Here is a 24,168-nt window from a genome sequence, read left to right as displayed (position 1 = left end):
GCACAAAATGAACTGTTTAACAGAGGTTTATGTACCCCCTTGTGCATTGTATTTGGAAATGAAGTCCTTAAACTCAGGCAGAGGATTCTCCGTGGATTAGAAGAGAGACATGCAGTCCTTTCAGCAGCATCCTTTTATACAAAATTTGGCACTAACACCCTGTTTGCTTCAGCAAATGACTTCATGCTTTGTCCTTTTAATCCAATTTCCACCATAATATAGACTGAAGTGTTGTTAAAATACTAGAAGAGGATGCCTGGAAATTTATTGCATTAGAAATCTAATCCAGGTGGTAATCCAATCCCACACAGCACATTTCTCATTAACTGAGATGTTTGACCCACAGATGGCTTTATACAAACCAGCATTCTGCAGTAGCTGTGACTGGAAATAATTCTCACACATCAAGACATGACTCAACAAGGCAGGTAAGAGGCTAAGTCTGACAAGAAAAGGAACAGTGACTCTACTGAAAGCTACAATAATTGATTGTAACACTCATCCCAAGTGTAATAGCTCAGATTTGCAGGTTATTACAGCATTAGGTACTTTGCTAGTGCAGTCCATGAGAGTATAAGCTCTCCTATTCAGCAAGAGCTTTGTCATTAGGTACTGTCACCTCTCAGGTAAAAGCACCACATGTACCTTAAACAGCCACCACACAGCAGGCAGGAGACCACTCAGAAAAACCTTACTAATAGTTTACCATCACAGAAAATAGTAATTTCCTAGAATATGAACATTGCTATTTTTGTCTTTTATTTCTTGAACTGATTCTTTCCTGAAAATGACAGATGCTTGCAGATGTATGTGTCCTGGCCAGAAAAACAGCATTCCCATGTTCTCCTTGTAGAAAGTCTGGGTCCATTCATGTCTCAAAGGCAGCACAAGGCTGCTGCTCATTGCTTCTGAATATGATGACAGACTTTGATTAACCAGGGATTTAAATAAAAAAATAGAAACCCAACAGTCTTTAAGAAACTTGAACATGATGGAAGCATGTCACTAAGATATTCCTATCACAACAGTGCCACATACCTTTTTATCATAGCCAAGCAAGGATCTGTTCATAGAAGTGTTTGTCTTTAACACGTCTTGGGCAAAAAAAGGAAAAAGAAAATGGTGTATACCCATATTAAAAATTTCTATCATTTGTGAAGCAAACATTTTCTTAATGTAGTTTCTTTCAAATTTGCCAGTGTTACACTCTTCACAGAAAGGTAAATTTGTTCCTTAATAATTTCTGTTATTTTTCACAAAGTATAAGGTTTTGTCTATGAAGGACATTTCAAAGTTATGCTGGTAGAAGGAAAAAAATGTGCAAGAAGGAGGAAGAATACCCAAAAACCACATTCCCTGGTAATATTCTTTCCAACATGATTTGAACTGCATTTGTCCTGCACTGTGTCTCAGTAAGAAGTCAGCCTTACTGCTTAATGAAAAGGATTTGCATCCCTGGCCTATGTAAAATACAGGCTGTGTCTGTGATTCTCTTTTTCCTGTTGTTTCTCTGAGTAACTGAGGCGACAGCTAAGATTTTTATTTTGTCTGAATAGTTCATTAAATGCAACACAGCCTTCTCTACTCCTTGAGTCGAGTCCCAAACATATTTTTTCATTTCCAAGGTCTTATCCACTGATACAGAGAATAAAAGGGAATTTTCTCCATGCTCAATTGGTTGCTTTGAGTGGACAACTAGACAAAAGCTGATGAAAATAATGTCTCAATGTTGCTCCACTTTCCACCCACAAACTGCTTTCTTAATACATGTAGAACTTCATACTTAGGCTACTTTCACCCCCTTCAGGCTTGTTTCCTTCTAGTCTTTATAGCCTACTTCAGAGAACTTTCATCTTTTAACCAGGAAAGTTCCTGGAGATCCTTGGGATGAAACCTGAAATCTTAGTATTACTTCCTTTTATACAAGATACAAGCCTTTCTTTCTTTCTTTCTTTCTTTCTTTTTTCTTTCTTTCTTTCTTTCTTTCTTTCTTTCTTTCTTTCTTTCTTTCTTTCTTTCTTTCTTTCTTTCTTTCTTTCTTTCTTTCTTTCTTTCTTTCTTTCTTTCTTTCTTTCTTTCTTTCTTTCTCTCTCTCTCTTTCTTTCTTTCTTTCTTTCTTTCTTTCTTTCTCTCTTTCTCTCTTTCTCTCTTTCTCTCTTTCTCTCTTTCTCTTTCTCTTTCTCTTTCTCTTTCTCTTTCTCTTTCTCTTTCTCTTTCTCTTTCTTTCTCTGTTCTTTATCTACTTCCTTGAAAGAACTTCATCTCTGGGTGCAAGAATAAGGTAGACATAACAGCTTTCCACTTATAGGTATGTTCAAGGTAGAGGACTGAGTAGATTTCCCTAGAAAGGAAATTTCCGGCAGTTGCTTTTTTAAGATTCAGAGTCATAATGTTTCCTCTAATCTTACATTTAAGAGTATTAAAGTAAAGAAACTGAAACAGGCACCAGTTTCCCTCTCTCTCTCTCTAAACGACTAAAATGTATTCTGGGACTGTGTTCCGACCAGACAACAACCACCCATGTGAACACAGTGACATATTTTTGTTAGCACTTTCAGAGGCCAGATATTAAAATATTTTAGAATTCTCATCATATTAATGTTTCATCACTCAGAAAAATTTCTTAGATTCCACAGGAATGAGGCCTAAGCCATGACACATGTCATGAGATATGCAGCAAAGGGATTTCATGAGATGTGCCACACCCAGCCCCTCTGATCGCTGAGGACGAGCTGGAAAGCAAGGGTGTTTATTTGCTGCCAAATTTCTATACTCTTAATGCAACAGATTCTAACAGTAATAACAGCAGCTTTTGTCTCAAGTGGTACACATTTTCTCAGGAGTGCAGCAGGTTGTGATCATATTTATATCAACTGAGATAATTTTTCTAACTAACTTCTATACATAAAATACATCTTGCTTTTACCATGCCAGATGCATGCGCCCCGCTAATCCAAAATATATTAAATGCATAATTGAATTTCATTTCCTTAGGGCATATGATTTCATAACCCATGGCAGGAAAGGATGAGAAGAGTCAATTAACAACAAAATGCCTGTCCAAACAAATGAAAGGCCAGACCTCCTCAAAAGCTTGCCTTGTGCCTTCTACATGAATGTTTATGAAGCAGTGATCTATCAAGCCCTTCAAAATCAAGCAGTAGATACTCTGCAGTTAACAATTTTTTTCATACTCTCTGAGAGGCACTGTCAAGGATATGTCGCTTAAGAAACTTTCACTTCAGAAAGCTGTAGGTGTATCTCTCCTGAAAGTGTCACTGAAATACCATTTTCAAATGCAAGGCTGGCTGACTCGCTGAAATTTCTAAGCCACGCACTTGCAGCTAACTGGAATGCTGGTCATGAGAAGACCAATATGACCTCACTTCTGAAACGTGACAGCCTTCCTTAATGAAGTTATTTGTACCAGAAGATGTGAAGTGAGCTCCTCTGAAAACATTCTGAAGATGCTGGAAAACAGAAGCCACCATCAAATCAAAGTTTAACAGATTTTATGATTCTGGAGTTTGTTTGCCTCAGAAGGATTGATGTATGTTTGAAAAGAGTGAGGTACCAGGAGTCAGCATGCCTGCTCCATCTGTCATGAAGACATCACATTTGTTCTGCAAAGTAGACAGGATCTCATGGCTCTGCAAGGGATGAAGACAACTAAGGTCTTTCAGGACTTTCATTTCAAAGCGCAAAACGCTGATAAGTAATGAAATAAATGCATCTGATGTCTGAAGATACTGAGTTTACTACAACAAGAAAAGCCTCTGATATGCGCAGCTATACATATTAATAGCCTAATTCAGTTTTTGTCTGATGAACTCTTCCTACATTATCTAGAAGGCACTATTTTGAAAGATGCACTGTGAATGTAAATTTGTCAGCATGGTAATTCAAAGCCAAAAGCCAAATGGATGTGCTGGCCTAAATAAGTGCCTGATTTCCAAGGATAGGATCTAACACTTTGATATCCTCATACAGCACCTCCTTTATTCTGAACCAGAAAGCAGTGGAACCTACCAGTTAAAGCAAGTTCTTATCCTGTATGTAGGCAGCTCTTTGGATTGAAGTACTGGTTATTTTGAGCCCTCTGACATGGCTGAACAGTGTACATAAAAAATATAATGTTAAAAAAGCTTCCTAAGACAAAGCCTAACCAAAGGTAATCAATTAATTTCAATATACTCAGATATAGAACCACTGTTAATTTCAATTATTGTGAATCATATTCTTCTTTGCTTTGAGCTCTCTGAAAATTTTGAAATTTGCTTTCACAAGATGCATTTGATGGACAATAGAAGGAATGCCTAGAACATAACTCATCATCCTTATGTTCCACATTGATTTTAGGATGCAAAAATGCAAAAATTCCCTAATACATATGTTACAAACACATTCTGGCAAGAACAGTTGGCAAGCTGTTCTAGAGTACCCATCCAAGAGTAAATTGCACTCTGTCTGCAAATAATCACAAAAGGTAAAGATTCAGAGTCTGTAGGAACTGGAAATGTTTACTGAAAGAATTAAAATTGAAATTGCAAGTTGCTTTCAAGCTACTGATCATGAAGTATTAAACAAGCTACTGCCTTATCATAGCAATTAATTTTTGTTTCACATTAATGACATTCTTATCATGCCTTAGATATTAATGCAAATTGACAACAGCAAATACCATAAGATCACTTATCCATGTCACATGTGGGGACAAATTCACAGCTTTACATTAATGACCTTTCAAACGTACTAACTTGCTTCTAAAATGGACTGCTTCTGTGATCTTGTCATAAAAAGATTCATTCTCACATTGTCCTTTAATATCTGATTTCTGAAGAAAACAATTATCACATTTCTAGGCAGCAGTTCTAAACCAAAACACTGGGTATACCCTACAAAATTATATTTTGATGTTTCTTATTAAATAAATGACCTTACTAAATCTCCCAGCTTATTTCATCATCAACGTGATCTGATACTAATTAGTGATTAAATTTATTGCTGGAAGACAACACTTGGAGTTCAAAGTAAAATTCTCACATACATCAGAAACAATATGACTTCATTTCCGCTTTCTGCTTGTTTGCAAAAAAGATGTGATAGATGCCTTGGGTCTTTTGTGATGGGACTGGCTCTAAAAAAAGCAATGTCACTTCTGACCAGGTACCTTGGAGAGTACCTCTCTCAGAAGACTGCAAAGCCACAGCTGGAACTAGGGAGATAGTAGCTAAAAGCACAAAACTTAACCACTCACCCTTCAAAAGACTAGAGAAGCATGGGATATGACATATTAAAGTATTACAAATCAAATGGGTTTAAAACAATAACAAAGGGACAGCTGCAAATTCCACAAAACAGATGCAGGGTTTCATCACATACAACTTTTCTGTTGTTACTTCCTTACAAATAGTACCAACACTTCCCTGCATTTTCTTGCTAAAGAAGCTGGAAGCAGAGCTGAAAATGTGGTGAGATACCATAGTACTTAAAAGAACTGTAGGATTTGTATTTAAAATACTTCATTACAAGTGTATTTTGGATTCTAATTATTATATTATATTCTTATTAACCCAATTACTTTTCCATGTATTTATTTAAACATAATTATATACTGTGATACGTTCTTCTCCACCACTACATTTACTGCTAAGGCTAATTTCAACTAAATTAAGAGTTCATTCAAATGCACTCAGTATACACATATTTAGTATTTTTTCCCCAGACTGTATTACTATTGTACAAAACAGTAAAGTGCTAGATATATCTTTAGTTTTCTGTAAGAATAATATGAGCACTTTTAAATTACACTAAATGTGTATCATATTTTTCTAATGTCTTCTAAACAAAATATTTGCAGGATTAGTAGGAAGTTTACTGCAACCTTGGTTTAACTTTGACTTGACCTTCATTTTCTTTTTAAAAAGGTTTTCATATTCATACATACATGCCCATTGAAGACAGGGTTAAACTTGTCTGAAGTATTTTAATAAAATACTGAAAACCTTCTTTAATTTATGGCATATATATTTTCAAGAAGGAAAATGCTGATATTATCTTGGTTATAAGCTTGCTGCTGAAATGATTTAGATATTCTTTTCCTTTTGCACAGTATCAGTATAAAGCTTTTCTTTGCATGCAATGAATTATAGTTGACACTTCAAACCTATTCTATCAGTATCTTCTAGTTCAGAAAAATGAGAAAACATAAATATTTATTCTATGTATACAGAAAAGACACAAGACTCTGATAAAAATGATCCATTATGGAGTGATGAATAATTGTTACATGTGTCACACTTAGAACAGTAAAGGGCAAAAAAATTTGCCACTTTTTAATATGAGGATTTGAGGTTATTGTGCAAATAAAAATGCAGTCATTTCATCATAGTGAAATGATAAGTGTTGAGGCCCAGTGATTTTTGATGACATTCACTTCATGACTCTATAGATGATGAAGCTCCTTGATACAGATCTTTGGTCTGATTTGATAAAGCCTATTAATGACGTGCTTTAACAGTGGAAAAATATTTATACAAACAACCTTCCATTTTCCTGGTTGATATGTGCAATATCTCTCTAGTTTAAGCTTAAGTTTACCAATTAATAAGACTAGGAATTAATTTGTTCCATTCTGTGATCACCGCCTTTAATCTTGATTCTATTACTAACTTAAGTTTCTACATTATGTGGAGAAGTAGAGACTATTACAACCTGCTCAATAATAAACACTGTAGGAAAAGAATTCCATGTGAAATTTCCAAATATTTAAAAAAATATTATCAATTTTATGATCAGTCTTTCATTAAAAAAAAAAAAAAAATTAGATTTCTCCTATTAAGTCCAACTCTAGCCAAAATGGAGTAAAAATAACTAAACAAATTTTATTTTTTGGATCCATAATGTCAGGTTTCACACTAGAAATGAAAGCTCCTTGAGGTAATTATTTTCTTTTTTTTTTTCTTCTTTTTGATTCAGTGATTTTAACCATATAGCCCTGACTGCAACACTGAAATGCATTCATGACACAAATTATGGAGCTAAAAACAAATACCCAAAATTACAAGTTATTGGGGTAAGATTGCCACAAGGAAAGTATAATATTTAATTGCACAGAATTATTTGCTAATCTGTGTTATGGGAGCTTCACAGACCATAACTCTGAAACCCTGTGCTTATTAAATTCAATACATATTGATCTAAATGAAAAGAAAGTAACATTAATTCAGTAAATAAAAAATAAGGAAGCTGTAAAGTTGTAATACTCGGAGAATTGGCTAAGACATTTTCTCGAAGTGCTACGCTTGTATTAAACAAGAAATCACAATTCATAGATGCTAACTAAGCTGAAAAAAATCCAGCCTGGAATCAGCACAACCCATCTGCAATACTGCATCTGAAAAGTTTTAATTTTTGGCACAATTTCTTGGCTTCATCACTTCACATGAGCATTGGCAGGTTACCTTGTGACATAAAGAAATAAGGAGCTACAATGGATAGCAGCAAATATTTCTCTACTCCAGTTTCTTGCCACATACAATGGCCCCACAGAAGACTGCATAATGAAAGGATGAATAAATCAAATTTACCCATATTCATTTCCCATATTAAATATTATCATATACAAGTACTTCAGAGATAAAGAAATTCCACCTTAAACACTTAGTAGCTTATGAAGAATTCAGAAAACATGGGCTTTAGGAATAGTATTTTAAAGAACACACCAAGCTCTTCCACCTTTTGATTTGAGATAAAATAATTGAAATAAATGTCAATTTCAGATTTTCTCTGAGTTCTTAATGCTTTTGCATGAGATCTTAAGGCAGGGATGGGAGGATCAAATGTATTTCACTCCATGGCATAAGAGAGATCTTGCAGTCATGCATGTTGTGGAGAAGGAAGTTTCCTCTACTTCATCTTTCCTACAGTAACAAGGTAATTGGATTTATTTTTGGTAAGGTTTTAATGTGCTTCCCCTTTTTGAATATCTTGATGCCTCTGCAGACACTAAAAGCTTTCTCAAGTAATACCATGACTTCAAAATTGGGTTATTTTTACTCTGCTGCTTATCAGGCTACAATATGAAAAATGGTGACTTTAGGATTATCTACACACTGAACAAAACTATCATCTTTGCCTCAATTCCCAATTCAAATATCACCTTTGAAACCACAAAGAGACTGTTAAACAGGCAACATTTTGCAGAAAAAACATCTAAAAGTTTGCACAGCATGCACACAAATTATAGTCTGTGGGTGAGTCTGTTTTTAAATGCTGAGATTTTTTTCCCAGAGCTAAATATATAAATAAAGACTGTTAGAAAATGAGAATAAAAACAAGCATCTAAAATGCCTTCAAAGTCTCTTCTCCTTCCCTTATGCTGTTTTTCTTCATCAGTGGACAAAACGTCTACTGAAAATTTGGAGGCAACTGTAGGCAAGTACAATCAAAGGATTGGAAAATATACAGGGAATGGTTCTATTGTCAGCTGTACAGATTTAAGGCAACTTCCTCCACTGGCAGCTCATTTTGGAATTTTGATTATAATTCTCCCAAAGATTAGAAGCTAGTACTTGATTTTTTTTTCTTCTTTCAGATAGAATTCTCAGGTCATAATCCTAGATTTGAACTCTGAACTCATGGAATTATGGAATCACTTAAGTGGAAAAAATCCCTTAAGATGCCTAAGCCCAACCAATGCCCTGCCAATGCCAAGTTCACCAGTAAACCATGTCCCTCAATTCAAGAACAACAAGTCTTTTAAATATCTTCAGGGATGGTGGCTCAGTTATTTCCCTGAGGAACCTTTCTTTCAGGATCTTTTTTCCTAACATGTTATCCAAACCCCCTCTGGCACAACTTGAGGCCACTTCTGGTTGTGTCCCTTGTTACCTGGGAGAAGAGACCAACTCCACCTCAGGGCAGTCTCCTTTCAGGTGGTTGTAGAGAGTATTCAGGTCCCCTCAAGGTTCCTTTTCTCCAGTCTAAACACCCCCAACTCCTTTGCTGCTCCTCCCAAGACTTGGGCTCCAGACCCTTCCTAATTCCATTGCCTTCTCTGGACATCCTCCAGCACCTCAGTGTCTTTCTTGCAGTGAAAGGCCCAAAACTGGACACAGGACCCGAGGTGTAGCCTCAGCAATGTCGAATACAGGGGGACAGTCACTCTCCTGGTCCTGTTGGCCACAGTAACCCTGTCACTGGCCAGGATGTCACTGGCCTTCTTGGCCACCTGGACATTCTGTTGGCTCATACTCAGCACCCTGAGACTCTTTTTTGCTGGGCAGTTTTCCAGCCTCTCTGCACCCGGCCCGTACCATTGCATTGGGTTGTTGTGACCAAGAGCAGGACACACATGGTTCCCTGTACCTTGATAAATCCAGATCAACACTGGTAGTTTTTCAACAAGCAAAGTGCGGATATGCCTCTGCCCACTAACAGTCTGACAAGATTTCTCCTGATAACTATCACAAAAAACTTCACAAGGATGCAAGCGTGAACTCCAGTCCTTGTCGTTCTTGATACCAAATAGGAGTCTAAATTTTGTGTAACTAATCACCTTTGGCAAAAATTGATCCTAATTTGCAGAAAAAAATCAGGATTTTCATTAGTTACAACATTAGCTCTTAATTTCCATCAGTCTCCTGAGAACCCCGAATATGACAAACCTACTCTTGAGGGGTTTACCCCTCAGTTTACTCTTGAGGGGTAAACTGGAATATGGAATATGTTAAATGGGATAAAAGTGCGCCTTTTGAAGGGATAAGTACAGAAGAACTGGCTAATACAGTAAATCTAGAAACACTAGTGAGTATTTTGAAGATTATTCTAAATTATTTTTTTCCAGAGCACCCAAATGACAACAAAATCTCAGTGTCAGCCCTGGACCATGAACTGCAGGTGCTGACACTGAAGAGGGAGCTCATGGTCCACAGCTATGCATGTCCTTCACCTCCATGGATATTCCTCTAAGGTCTGCCAGAGCAGCCCACTGACCCAGCTCACCCATCTGCTGCTCCAACAAGGGCAGCAGGCAGTCTGTGAACACACCCTGCCCTTTCAGCAGCACCGTGGGCTCAGTCTGGTGGCCACTGAATTGCAGAAACCATCTCAGCCATACCTCTAGGTTAAAGCCTCTTCCAGGTACCCTGGGAATTCCTCTGCAAGTATCTGCCTTGGAAGCACTGGCAGAATCTATGGAGTTTTTTAGGCAAACAGCTTTAGCCAGCTAAGTCATGCAGTAGGCATCCATCTTTAGTGTGCATCTGCAGAACTACAGAATAATACAAAGCAGTCATTATGAGAGGACACTGAAGTGTCTTAATTGACAGGAGGTGTGTGCTATTTTCCTGTGATGATTCCAATCACTTAAACAAGAATCTCACCAGAGTAAAACACACTAATGGGAAACCAGCTTTCCAAACACACTACTCCTCATCACAGTCTAAGTCTCTGTGAATTTAACTGTATTTTCAGGAACACCTTCAGTTTCTAAGTAAAACAAAGACCATAGCTACAGCATAGAATATAGAATATGTAGTTCTGAATATTCCAGATCATCTAGAGATTTTGGGAGACTATGATAGCTATGCAGCCATACTTAAAAATTAAATACAGGAAACTGTTCACTTAAAAAGGATTTAGCAGGTCAATGACAGCTATTAAAGATAATAGGGTATGTTAACCTACTTGATAGTCTTTAGAAAATAATATAAACTTAGTTTTAAAAGATTTTATATTCAGGTAGATTAATGTATATATGTCTATCACAAAAATACACACTAACAGCAAAAAGATGTACTCTAACAAATAATGAATCACTGATCCTACTGTGCTGAAATATTTAGGCAATATGAACTCTTCAGTGTGTAAATATTCTGTTTAACAGTGAGAGGGATGTAAAGTAACAATAGTTTGGCAAAGCAGCATTGGGACACTACTGGGATTGCACTGCAGTTTAGAGATAACCCCAAAGCAACTGGGTAGAGAAAATCTATATAAGCTACGTTATTAATGACTACTGACTGACCTCTGCTTATCTTCACTACCTTAAGGACATTGGAATCTTTGACTCTGTTCAAGCTTCATTATCTCAAATCTAGCCTGTAATAACTTAAAAGGGTTCTGATGATATTTTCAACCTATCACATTAAATTAGGAAATTTCTGATATTATTTATCATCTACAAAAAGGATCACTGTTTTGTTCATGTAGTGCAGTGTGAGCCCTAATATTTACACTGCATGCAATGACCAAAGAATATATTAGCCTAATTTAAATATTATATTTAAATATTACAGGTAAGAGAGAACACAACAAATCCCTCAGGAAAGAAACAAAAAAAATAGAACATTAAGAATGTGCCCATAACATATTGAAGAGAGAAGCTACACTTACTTTCCTCCAGGAAAGAACTTCCATTGTGCATCATACGGGCCACAGAGGAAATGACAACAGTGGCTTACAAGACATTGCACCATGCCACATCATGGATATCTCAAAGCAACACAGTCAAAGCCAGACAGAGCACACAGGTCAACTGAAGCTCACTGACATCAGTACAACCATCAAAATCCTCAGCAGGTGGGAAACAGCCCTAAACTTGAACTTCTTCCTATTTTCCCACGTAAAGCTCACTTAATTCTCATTTTCCAATCAATTTTCCACTCTCTTCTTCTATAAAAAAAATAAATTATGATTTAAAGCATGTCTTGAAGCTGAAAACAAAGCTTTCTTTACCCTTAGAATATAACCAGTTGTTTAAAACTCCAATAACATTTTAAAGGGGGCAAATGTAACAACATGCTAATATCAAATTGAATTTACAAAAATTAAATATTTTATTGTAGAAGCAATTAAAGAAAAACAATGTCTCATAAAATATACAGTAGCTATAATTTAATTGCTTCTTCGCATTATTTAAGGAAAGACTTTTTTCTCTTTGTAAGAATGCATATCAAACTTATCTGTCTTCAGAATATGAATACAAATTTGTACACAAGTGATTCTAAATGCCACTGCCTTCCTGCTTTCAATGCTGCTATTTTTCCAGAGAATATATCCACAGATCAATGACCCTTTCATATGATCTGGAAATGCCAAAGAATAATACCTCAGGGAAAATACTGTTTTCACTTGAGTTAAAATATTAATTTTTACAACAGAAAGAAAGCAGAAATCCTAAAATCTTTGAGAATGCCATCTAGAAAATGTATAGACCTGGCAAATTAAAAAAAAAAGAAGGAATAGAGTAATTGTTCACAGAAAATAATTTCAAAATAAAGCCACTGTAATATTAATGAATCTCACAGATTAATAAACTGCTCATTTGGCAGCAATCACTGCAGCACATTTTTGCATGTTTGGCCATTTTTTCTTACTGTTTATTAATTGCATCTACTTGGAATTGATGATCTCCAGGGTACTTATCAGTGCTTATCAAGACTGATGAATGCATCCCAGATGTTGGAGTCATGTGGAGGGTCTATCCATGCACAGATCTGTGCTGAAACCCTGAATGATTTCCTGCAGTGAACTTGCAGGCACTCCTGACAACAGAAATGCAGCTGACAGAGTAAATTCCAGGAGTGTCTCTCCTTTCCCCTCTATCACTGTATGAGAAAGACATTCTTATGCTGATGTGTGAGAATGTACAGATGATGGGGTATTGCTTGCTGCTCTAGGGATCTTTAAATTCTTTTCTCTACCCCAAAGGAGGCTTCAGTATCAGATTATAACACTTAATGAACTTCGATGTTGTGCTTTTCTCTGGGGCCCATGTGTAGACAGGATTTCTGAATTCAATTTTTTGGGTATTGAGGAAAAACCTCACAACAGTTATTTTCTAAATTTTTACCACGCTTTTAAAATCTCTTTTAGAAATATGGATGTATGTCAAGCAATAAAGAAGAAAACTGCAGGGATTTTAATGGCATCTGCTTTGCTTATTACACAATAGATATTTTAGTCATCCATATATAAAGTATCTTTGTGAAACCCTTTAAAACATGATTTCAAACCAATGAATGCCATTTTCTATTTGCCTTTAATTTCCTCTCAATAGTAAGTTCATCAGAGTGTAACAATTAACTAACTTAATTAAGCTAACTTAATTATGTTCTTTCATAGGTCAATATGTAGAGCTACTCAGATTAATAGTAGAGCTTGTAAAGTTAATCTTCTTGTATAATGCAAATGATGCCCACTCATGTATTAAATACCTTCCTGAGTAACAGATGATATAGGACTGAATGTACTTTAAAGAAGGGCAGAGACTGTGAAAAGGTTAAATAAAAAAATGTCTTGGATTTGTGGAAATTTTGAACAGATCTAATTCATTTTTTAAATTAATAATGTTCTTCTAAGAAGAACCCTCATTTCATAAGGCCATTTAACACTTAAATATACATAAATAAATTTTGACTTCAAAAGCAGAACTGCATGACAGCATTTTCCAGCCATCTTGCGACCTTTATATTTAGTTATTAAGAAGATTACATAAAACAGTCATGTGAAGAGATTAGCAGGAAAATATGAATTCCTAACTCCAGAGCATTTACATGCTTAACTGTATTTCCCAGTTTATTTTATGGAAGAACCACTTCAGTAGTCAAAGGTATTATGTTCCTTTTCTCAGTTCATTATTAATTCACTTTTAATACAGTTAGACTCTAAGGCTCTTTAAGCAAGTGGCTTACAACTTTTGTTCTGAAATATTAATGGGAACTAGAGTAACAATAATAATTACTTGTAGAAGCATGAAAAGTAAAATCAAACAAATCTCTTGAGTGCCAAATGATCTGAAAATGTGACTCAACTCCCTTGTTTTGATAAATGAGTCTGATGACTGGAAGACACTATGACAAGAAGAGTTGGATTATGGGCCAAATCATCCATAAGTAACTCTACAAGGAACCAAATATCAGCCTTTTCTACAATGAATCTTAGATCCAAAAAATATTCAAAATGCATTCCAAACCCAGGTCTGTAATCTGCTGCAACTCTTCTGCTGTCACTCAGAGAAAACAAAGAGGAGGAGCGCAATAAACATTATGCAATAAACACCTTCAGAATGTTTACTGTGAAGGAGCATAAAGAGAAAGACCCCAGAAGTATGAAAACCACCACTGCTCAGAAGCTTTAAAACCAGAAAGAAATACTAAGAAATGCACTGGAAGGATCCATCCTATGACTACCAGGATATGGATGGTGCACATGATCCAATATGTTTCCTTCTCTTTATTAAAATATGCCATGTTTTTTTTTTTTTATTTTTCTTTGTAGTGTTTTGTCTGTTTGCAGATCTCAGTATAGTAGCAGGTTCAGAGTACAAAATCACATTTCAGTATCACTGCTGATATAAATGGGAATTATTTACTTATGATACAAAATAAGGAGTAAGTTATCACTTATGATTTTTCATGAGGAAACAGACTGTTAGGTGCATACAGCATGGACATTTACAATTATTTTTCTTAGTGGTGAAGTTCCTCAGAAGTTAAACAAAAAAGAAATAGTGGTCAAGATTAAATATGAGTCCAACTCACCCTGTGTCTGTCACTAGTTTTTTTTTTAATTACCAATGGGTCAGAAAGAATGCATTTATAGCAACAACTGTCTGACACAAATTTTGTATTAAATGCATTCAAGCCAGCAGCTACACAGAATAGAGGGAAGATATGGTTAGGCCAATGAAATTTAGAAAAGAATGCACAGGTTTTTCACAAGTGCAAGCATAACAGCTGTGCATTTATACATACAGATAGAAACACAAATACATTTTATCTAATACATTCTCGTGTTCTTTAATAGTGCAAATAATCTCTCTACTTCTTGATGGTGCTTATTCTTCATGATGCTCATTTTCTGAAATGAATTATGCCAGTGATGGAAATTCAGTTATTCAATAGTCTAATAATAGCAGATGGAAAAAATTATCACATGATGATTATTACAAACTTTCCCATGGAATTACTTTCAATTCAGTCATTTCAGAACATGTTAGATTATACTTTGTTTAAAAAGTAAAAATCTCAGTGTAATAAAATACTGTAAGGATGGACTGAACACACTGCTGATGAAATTCATAGCTTTGGGTTAAAAAAAAATTCTTTTTGTACTAACTTGAAATGCAAAAGGGACTGTTTCGGAAACGGGTTTCAGCCCAAGGTCAAGGAAGGAGGATAAATCAGGAAACAAAAGACAATATCAGCAGCCAATTGTATTAACAGAAATCACACAACAATTCCTTCCCTCGTATAGGAAATAATGCAGTTAAAACTGAATTATACAATCCTTTTAGGATGATTGTACCATACTTACAACTAATGGCAGATGACTTAAGTGTGTCACACATCTTTTTCTATCAAACAAACCACTATACCTTAGCTTATATTACTTATGGAAAAATGTCTGTGCTCTATCCAGATAAACTGGAAGCACTGAATGTCTAATAGTTCAGAACCAGGTTAGAGGGTACCTATCTTAATCCTTCCTTAGCTAAGAATCACAACAATTTGCACAGCTTTTATAGTTTGAATCCAGTACACAAAAACCACCACAGACACATAAGCTATTCAAGTTCATATGCTATGAACATATCATTTATACTTTACCCTAAAGTGCTCCATGCTTTATATGTGCCTTTTAATTTTTTTTTTTTTTTGGTAGGGGTTTGTTGGTTGTTGAATTCACTTTTCTATCCAAGAGAAAGGATAGGACAGCTTTTCCTCTGTATCTGCACTGTTCTGCATTGCAGACATTCAGATTCAGAAAGATCAGCTGTTAGCCTCTAGGCTTACACTATTAAAACATGATTAATTAATTTGCCACAGGATTGGCAAAGGAAATTAACACACATAACTCATGTACTTCTATTTTACTTCTAATTAAACAAGAGAATATGCCTCTTATGAGACTCACATTTAAGGGAACTGTCAAAATCAGTATTTTCTTACTTAGATAACAAACCACTGACACCATCATCCCCCATGGACTAAAGGGCTGCTTATGAGAAATGGTATCAAGAAGACAAAGCCCACCCATCTTGCTCTTTAGACACAGGAAAAAGGCAAAGTAAAACTACTTCAGCAACAAATCTCCACTTTCTTCAGCATCTCTGTATATCCATCAGAAACCAATGTAAATATATGTACCAATGCAACTGCCAGATGCAAAGTGAAGCTGACTACAGAACACAGAATAAGGGTCATGAAAGCTGATACACCAACCTTTCAAATTTATTGAACAATTGCAGTGTTATTCAAGGAAGTGCATTTGTGCATTTAAAACATTTTAAAAGCTTGCATCTTAAATAATCACAACATCCAGAGAATTTCCTTTCATCCATTCATGGTAAAGAATGTGTAGTAACAGAGAAAAAAAGGGCATACTAATGTAACAGTGATGTAGTTTGAATTTTGAAAGTCTTGTGGGAACAAAAATTCTATCCTAAGTATTATTACTGGAGGAAAACTGCTGAAACTATATAAACTGCTTGGAAATTTAACAAAATTACACTGAAATTAGAATGAGGCACGTCTCTCCCCTTCCAAATGCACGGAATTTTTCTTTCAATGACACTTTTCAAATCCAGTGCTTAAAATCCCCCTGGAAATATATAAAATAGTAAATATCAATCACATCCTTATTTAAGGATGGACACTAATTAAAATTATTCAAGCATTCAAATATATACAACTTAAATTTTACAGAAGCTTGCACAGCTTTTGGAAAGAGACAATAAACTATCTTTCTAACTTTAAAGTCAGCTGAGTTACTTTATAACACAAAAGGTTTCTGCATGTGAAATACACTGATGAATACACCCACTTTCCTGAATTGCTAACAGATGATTCAGGACACCAATGGAATTCACAGAAAATTCACAACTGATCCAACATAGAATTAAATCTAACTTTGGAGCATCAAAAGTGGCTGGGAAGAAGGGCAGCAGTAAGAGGAGTGGATGCCATTCTGCCTTCCTATTGAGGAGAACTCAATATTTGACCATCATTTCTAATAGGAGGAATGACTAGACAACAAAACAAGACCTCATTTGAGTGATTAAATTGCATCCCACAAATAATATCCTACTGATGACACAAGTAACTGAGGGTAAGATTCAGACTGTCATATCTAAGAGGAAATCAAATTGTAAGCAGGAAATAAAAGTGCTTTATCCAAATTAATGTGGCAGCTCATGGGATTTTCCATACTTTCTCCTACTAGAAGTTGTGTGTCCTCACATTTGCAAGCCCAAGACTCTTTCTGAACACCACTCTCCACAACCTTTTCAAATTTTCTCCATCTTCCTGAAACCCTTTGGTGCTAGCCACCCTGCCTTCTTTACTCTTTTCTCATATTTCTCTATTCCACAGCTGCATTTGAGCTTTTCTTTAACAACTCTCACCAATGCTGATGGTTTGAATTCAGATGAGTCATAAATTACACAAATAATACACCAGTCAGTAGTCAATACCACATATTAACTCATTAAGCAGATATTGAAAGATGTACCAGAAGACTTCAACAAAATTTATAATAAAAAGCCATTAGCTTAATTCAAGCTCTGCAAGCACTTTTTGGACCTCTTTTTTAGGGTGTAATTCACAAATGTTTGTTTATCATGCTGACTTACCCATCAGTAACTTAGATGGTTTGTTTCATGGTGGGTTCTGAATTTGGAAATTCAGCATACTGCTGCTCCCCTCTCAAGGTTCCCTGCAAATCCGACCACAAAACTCTTTCTGACTCGCCTCTCTCTCTTTTGTACAAATTGCAGTAAATATGATTGAAGAAAGTCTCATTCCCTTATAAACCACATGACCCCACATTCAGTAAAACAGCTTCAACAGGAACCATTACTGAACTGTTTGTAAAATTTGAAAGGAGTATTTCCATCTTTTGATTCCCTGAAGCTTCCTCTCCCCCACAGCTGAGCTGCTTTTATTCCACAAAAGCAAAAACTGTACACCCATCTTCCTCTTAGTCACCTTAACAACTAACCATATTTCATTCCTCTTTCTGCAGGACTTTTCCTCTCTTTTTATTTTGAATCACCATCTGTGCTCTGAATTTTAATTTCTCCAGTGGAGTAAGGTAAATTGACGGAGCTGAGAATTGAGAGGTAGATCCCACATCTCTCCACAGAGAGAGGTCCCTTTGCTACTGAGGAATACACAAAAAAGTATTACTAAAAGCTTGTACTACTCTGTCCTCAGGACTGCTTATATGTGACAACCTGACTTTCGATCTGGGAATATGCAGCAATATCCCAAAATAAGTGAATCTACTTTGTCTTATTCCAGGAGACGCTCTTAAGAATTCTCCTGGCGTCACACTCTGGACCTTCCCTCTTCTTCAGACAAAGTGACAAGACTATCAGAGAAATGAAGATATTTATCTAAACGCTGCACTAAACTAATAGCATTGTATTTCCTATGACTAGGACTTCATACTCTCCTTTCCTGCAAAAATTACAGTCAAAAGAAATCTCAGAAAAAAACCCAGCAAAAACTAGTCCTTATATACCTGGTACTTGATGTATTTTGAAGAGTTATAATACCAACTAAACTGTGTGAATAAGCCAAGATTAAGTGTTAAGGCTACTACAAAGGAAGGACTTACATCTCACAGGAAAGGTTAATTTAGGGATAATAATGGTTCTCTGGAAAGATGATTGCCACCATGAAATGAAGTTATGAGTCTGAATTCCACAGACAACATCTCCTCCAGCTATAGTGTACTATGACAGGGATGCACAATGACCCTAACTCACTAGCTGCCCTACCTTACTAGCACCTTTGCTTACAACAATAGGAACTATGAACTTATGACTACATCACTACTACTACTGTGACATCACTTTTTGAAACCAACAGAACAAAGAAAGGCCCAGTCTCAGGAACAGTCTTTCCTTTGCACAAACCAGAAGTAAGGCATACTAAAATTTTGCGAAGGATGATAAAAGTTTATATCTACCTACATACCAATGCACAGATTCTATTTCTGACTCTCCAATGTAATGAAATTAATTTTGCCCGAATCTAACAGGGCTCCTGTTACTGTCATGGTGTGACAGATAGGAAGGATTTAAAAAAATCCTATTTACTGACAGTAAGAGGCAGTATTTAAAAAGTAGCACATATTATGGAATATACTTGTAGGTACCATTAATAATAGTTCTGAGTTTTACCTTGGTCTTGCATGCTGCTTATATGGGAGTATAAGACAGAGCTGTAGCTTTAAAAAGTCTCTGTTATTAGTAGTATAACACTAGGCATGAAAAACAGAGGCAAATGTGTATTCCCCACCAGTTAATCTTGGAAAAAAAACAGACACAGAATGTCCTACCTCTTCTGGACGTTTCTGTGCCACCGATATCAGCTCTTCAGAGCTACTTCTTGAGGTAGAGGGTACCACGTTACCTGGGGCCTCTGAGACCACCTCATTTGACGGCTCGGAGTCCTGAGGGCAACAGACACAAACAGACCCCTCAGCAGCGTGTTGATGTGGCACGCCAAAAAAATGAGACTTCCCAGAGGAACTGTGCTTTAAGCACAGCGAGAGAAATAAAAAATACTTGAGGTCTGAAATTCTATTCTTTTTATTCTGGGCAACTTCTTATGCCCGAATCAAAAGCACCTGACGTATAATTTCTTTTGAAATAATAATATTTTCTTCATTAGAGCATTTTAAGATTATTAATTAGTTACAGCATTTCAGAATTGCAAAGTTCTGAGTAAACATGGTTTTTTACCCATACCTACCCCTGCTCCTGAACCGCAAGGAAGGGAATATTACATTTTGTCCACTTATGGCAGATGGATGCTTCTGCAAAACAGCTGGAGCCATGCTAGAAATGCCCCCAACAAATGTATTTTACCAATCACTGCAAACCAATATAGCACACAACCTGGTAAAGTTGAAAAACTTAGTAGAGTTTGCTATCTTTTAGTAAATTTAACATTACAGTAAAATAAATAAAAATTCTTAAGTAATTTACATTCTATTTTCCAAATTGACTTGATTTTGCCACACAACATGACTGAATCATTCAAAATAAAAAACACTTTAATACCTGCACTGCTTCACACAGAGGTTTTGATAACAGCATAGTTTGAGATATTTTAATGCAGAGAAAAAATCCATTAGTCAGTACAATCTCTACTGTGCTTGTAATGCTCATTACAGAAAGTATTTTAGATGTCATCGCTTAGCAAGCAGAGTATCTGCTTTTGATATATCACTTTCTTTCTACATTCACTAATTGCAAGGAAATCAAGATTATACTTTTGGAAACTGCAAGCTGCAGAGCTCATTATTAAGTTTTCAAACATAACAACCTGTAAGAAGTAAATTAAAATTTCATAATGATAATATTCAGCAATTGCAGTTTAGCCCATTGCATAGAAAGGGAAAAAGTGAGCACTGGTCCAACAACCATTACTGAATCACACAGAGAATCACATCTGGTGAGACCAGACACAGTAAAAGAATTAACACATGGAGGGAGTTTCCAAAGACTATAAAGTGAAAAAACTACTTCTGTGCTTAAATATTTCCAATAAAGATTTTTTTTACACCTTTTTCATTGTATCACCTCTCTGAGACTTAGAAAAAGGATGCTCTGGACCATTTTGTGCCATGACACTTTAAAATTCAGGTTTGGTATGAGGAAGATATTTTAGAAAAAAAATAGCTTTTAGTGAAGACTAAAGAATGCCATCAATTTAAATGTTAACAGTGAAGTCCAACTACCATTGCACTGAACTGTTTTATGGGCATAATGCTGGATCTGTGGAACAAAAGAAAAAATGAGGTATCTTGGAAGAATATCTGCCAAACAGAGTGAGCTGCAAGAAGAAGTATCTCTAGCATTCAGATAATAAAAGTCTGATTTTCCCCATGCTATATATGCAATCAAAAGGAAATTTACAGCATGTTTATCTTGACAGCTCACTGGTTTCCCTGGACTTGTACAGGCAAACATCTTCACTCTCAAAGGCCACCTCAGTTTGGTCCCAGTGAACTATGATGTTGAGGATATTTTTTTTGTTTACTCAATTAGCCATGAGCTCACTCTGAGTACAGAACAGTACTGTTTTCTCCTTGAGAAAGTTAAATCAATGCCACTTATCAGCTCAATATGTTTCCAGAAGCTCTTCTGTGCTTCTTACAAAAACATAAGTAACAAACACATCTGCAGGAAGAAAATTATACACTTGTCTGAATCCGTTGGTTCAGTGATTTTTCTCCTAGAATTCTGCTTGTATTTTGTACCTGAACAAGCTTTTGTTATGCTGCTATTACCTGTGGCCAGATAATGGTGGTACACATTTTCAGTTACTTGCTTTTTTAAAGTAATAAACAATGCTTTCATAAATTATCTGAGCAACTGCAATTTGGTAAGCTTACATTCCTGTTACATTTCTTTGTCTCAAGAAGTCCATGGATTCTTTTTTACATCGAATCTTGAGCATCTTCCTCTCCAGCAGCTTGGCCATCCTTCTCCTAAGAACCAGCTGGCTAATTTAATACTTCTATTTTTAGAAAGATGGATGGAAACCTAATTTGCTTTATTATTCAGAAACCATTCCAAGCAAATATGCCTCCCTTCCCAATTGCTCTGGTTTTATTCTCTCTTTTCACACTGTTTGTTGGTCAGAGCATGGTGCTAATGATGCCAAGGTTCCGGGCTTGATCCCAGTATGGGCCATCCACTTAAAGAGCTAAACTTGATGGTCCTTGTGGGTCCCTTCCAATCCAGACTATTCTGCAATCTAAATATGCAACACAGGCAATCTGTGTTGCTGTGAACTAGTCTGACAACATGTGAAATACAGCTTTCAGAAAGAGACATATTCAGTAAGTGGAATGAGATCCTTTCACAGATCCATGATACCAATGGTACCAATAAAAATGCTGCAAGGTGCAAACGAAAACTTTTACAGAGCTGCTCCCAGGTGTGTTATGAATATGTGGCCAAGTGAGCAACAGTTTTGGTTAGAAATCCTGGTACTTGTATTCTGGCAAGAATACTGCTCTGAAAGAGTATTAGCATCATTTACACTTGGAAAAGTGAAAAACCACTACCACTGACCTGAATCAATATTTTTACCAAGGAAGTGTTAAAAGGAAAAATATACTTCAAAATAAATAAAATTTACTGTCCTAAAATCACTTTACTATTTTTTCAAGGTCCTGCATGATGAAAACAATGACAATGACACTATCATTGATCTGTCAGCCTCAGCTGTAGTAGTGATGGACGTGGTGGTTTATGGATATTTAATCACAGTAACTATTTTGGTACATGTCTTTTCTGGTGCTTAAGCTCTTCCCACTTCATTAACTCATTATTACATGTTCTAAACTACACAGGAAAAATCACAAATCTGTATTTTCACATCAGACAGATCAATACATAGCTTCATAATGGATCACAATATTTAGTTATATTAATTAATAAACTATGGGGGAAAGCCATTAAATGGTACTTTCAGCTTCCTTAAAATGTAGAAATACTTTGTGAAAATACAAGTGCATTATAAAAAAAATAAATTCCAAATTCTCAGTAATAATTTTTTTCCTGAAAAATGCAGATTTTGATCAAAGCTTCTCAGAATAAGAACCTTCTTGGACTTACAAAACCTTGAAGAGGAAATGAAATGTGTAGACATTTTGCTATGTTTATGCAAGAAAGATATCCCTGCTTTTAACAATGACTCTTTTCCTGTGACCTAAATGCCCATGCAGTCTGATAACACAACTGCACAGGCTTGATCAATCTCTTTTCTGCAAAAAATCATATTTTAATTGCATGTTGACAGAAATACATAACAAATCAGATAGTCTAGTCCTGGGATGGAATCTGCTTACTAGTTTTTTCAGTATTCAGTTCTCTTCTTCCCTTCACTCCAATTGGTGTATTTACTCTTTGCCTCTACCATACAGGAGCACACATTGTGCCTTCAGTTTTGTGCTTCTCTGTGCAGAAGGAACACTGACACAGTATGCTGAAAAATCAATAATGCATACAGAACAGATGTGGATTTCATCTGCAAGCCACATGAAAGTGATAGATTTCAAAGGGAGATGTTTATGTTTTATGCTATGCTGATGTTGTGGCTTAATTTAACAATTTCACTATTCTCACATTTTGCTTCTCAAAAACCAGACCTTTAATTCCAGATTGAGACACATACACAGGTAAGCAAGGTATATGAAAATAGGATACAGATATGTATATACAAACATGTGTAGTCTGTATATACATACACAGTCAAAACACACAGTGAACATCATGGCAGCAAAATGCTGTATTTACCAATCCATGTTACTGTCAGCACAGATACTGACTTAACAAAATAGAAACCGACATTGCTTCTTATTGTAAAGAAAATGAAAAGCCAGTGTATGTTTTTATATTTTTAAACTATGCATAAAATACTTTCCTAAAAAGCTCAAGAATTTCCATTTGAAATATGATGATGGAAAAATAGTGTCTTAAACAGTGATCACACCAGCCTAACAGCCACTACCTTTTCTGCTAATGCTTCTTTAGAACAAAACTAAAATAGGATTGAAACAAATCCTTTATAGATGATTTCAAGCTGACAGGTTTGAATATATTATGTTAACTCTGCATCGTTTTTCATCTATCATCCTTTACCTTGGTCCAGTTGAGAATTACACAAGTCATAAATTAGCTTTAAACAAGTTTTGAATCAGCCTGGAACTAGTTTTCAAATTAAAGAGCCGTCAGTATATTATATCGTACTGTCATTTTATTACCCCAATCAATTCTGTGTGGCCTGAGGTAGAAAGAAAATGGATGCTGTCTTCATTTGCAGAGGGTTTATCTCTCACACCAGGCTGTGAAAACATGGCTGCAGTAATGAATTGGACACCAAAGTTACTAACAAAGACTTCCAACAGCAACAAAGCAGAAATACTTGTCCCCCTTTAGACTTACAGAAGTGAGGGGAAAAAAAAGGCCTTTCTGAAACATGAAGACAGCTTCTTACAGTTGAAGCACTATGGGATGAAATTAGCACATTTTTATTGAAATGCTAAAGTGCTCACAGAGTGTCATTTCCAGCACTGCACAGAAAAATCCTTCCTGGGTCAGACTCACAGCGTCTCTCCAGCCCAGACCATGGAACA

General features: G+C 35.9%; 1 protein-coding gene across 3 annotated transcripts in view; it reads right to left on the bottom strand.

Moving 5' to 3' along the window:
- PHF14 (PHD finger protein 14) overlaps window positions 1-24,168 on the bottom strand; it is a 159,915-nt gene that overhangs the window by 13,564 nt on the left and 122,183 nt on the right. Inside the window, exons 18-19 of one of the 3 annotated variants that reach the window (XM_074536606.1) lie at window positions 19,354-19,467; window positions 17,639-17,721 (exon numbers count right to left, since the gene is read on the bottom strand). The exons of 1 other annotated variant lie outside the window; for it this stretch is intronic. In XM_074536606.1, the coding sequence (XP_074392707.1) occupies window positions 17,650-17,721; window positions 19,354-19,467 (186 nt within the window). In that variant the 3' untranslated portion in view covers window positions 17,639-17,649. The remainder of the gene's footprint in view (window positions 1-17,638; window positions 17,722-19,353; window positions 19,468-24,168) is intronic. One more of the 3 variants, XM_074536600.1, reaches the window with a different exon arrangement.

The sequence above is a fragment of the Zonotrichia albicollis genome, chromosome 1 (assembly GCF_047830755.1).
Source record: "Zonotrichia albicollis isolate bZonAlb1 chromosome 1, bZonAlb1.hap1, whole genome shotgun sequence".
Taxonomy (NCBI): domain Eukaryota; kingdom Metazoa; phylum Chordata; class Aves; order Passeriformes; family Passerellidae; genus Zonotrichia; species Zonotrichia albicollis.
Note: the sequence above shows the minus strand (reverse complement) of the source record. Positions and strands in the feature narration are given on the sequence as shown.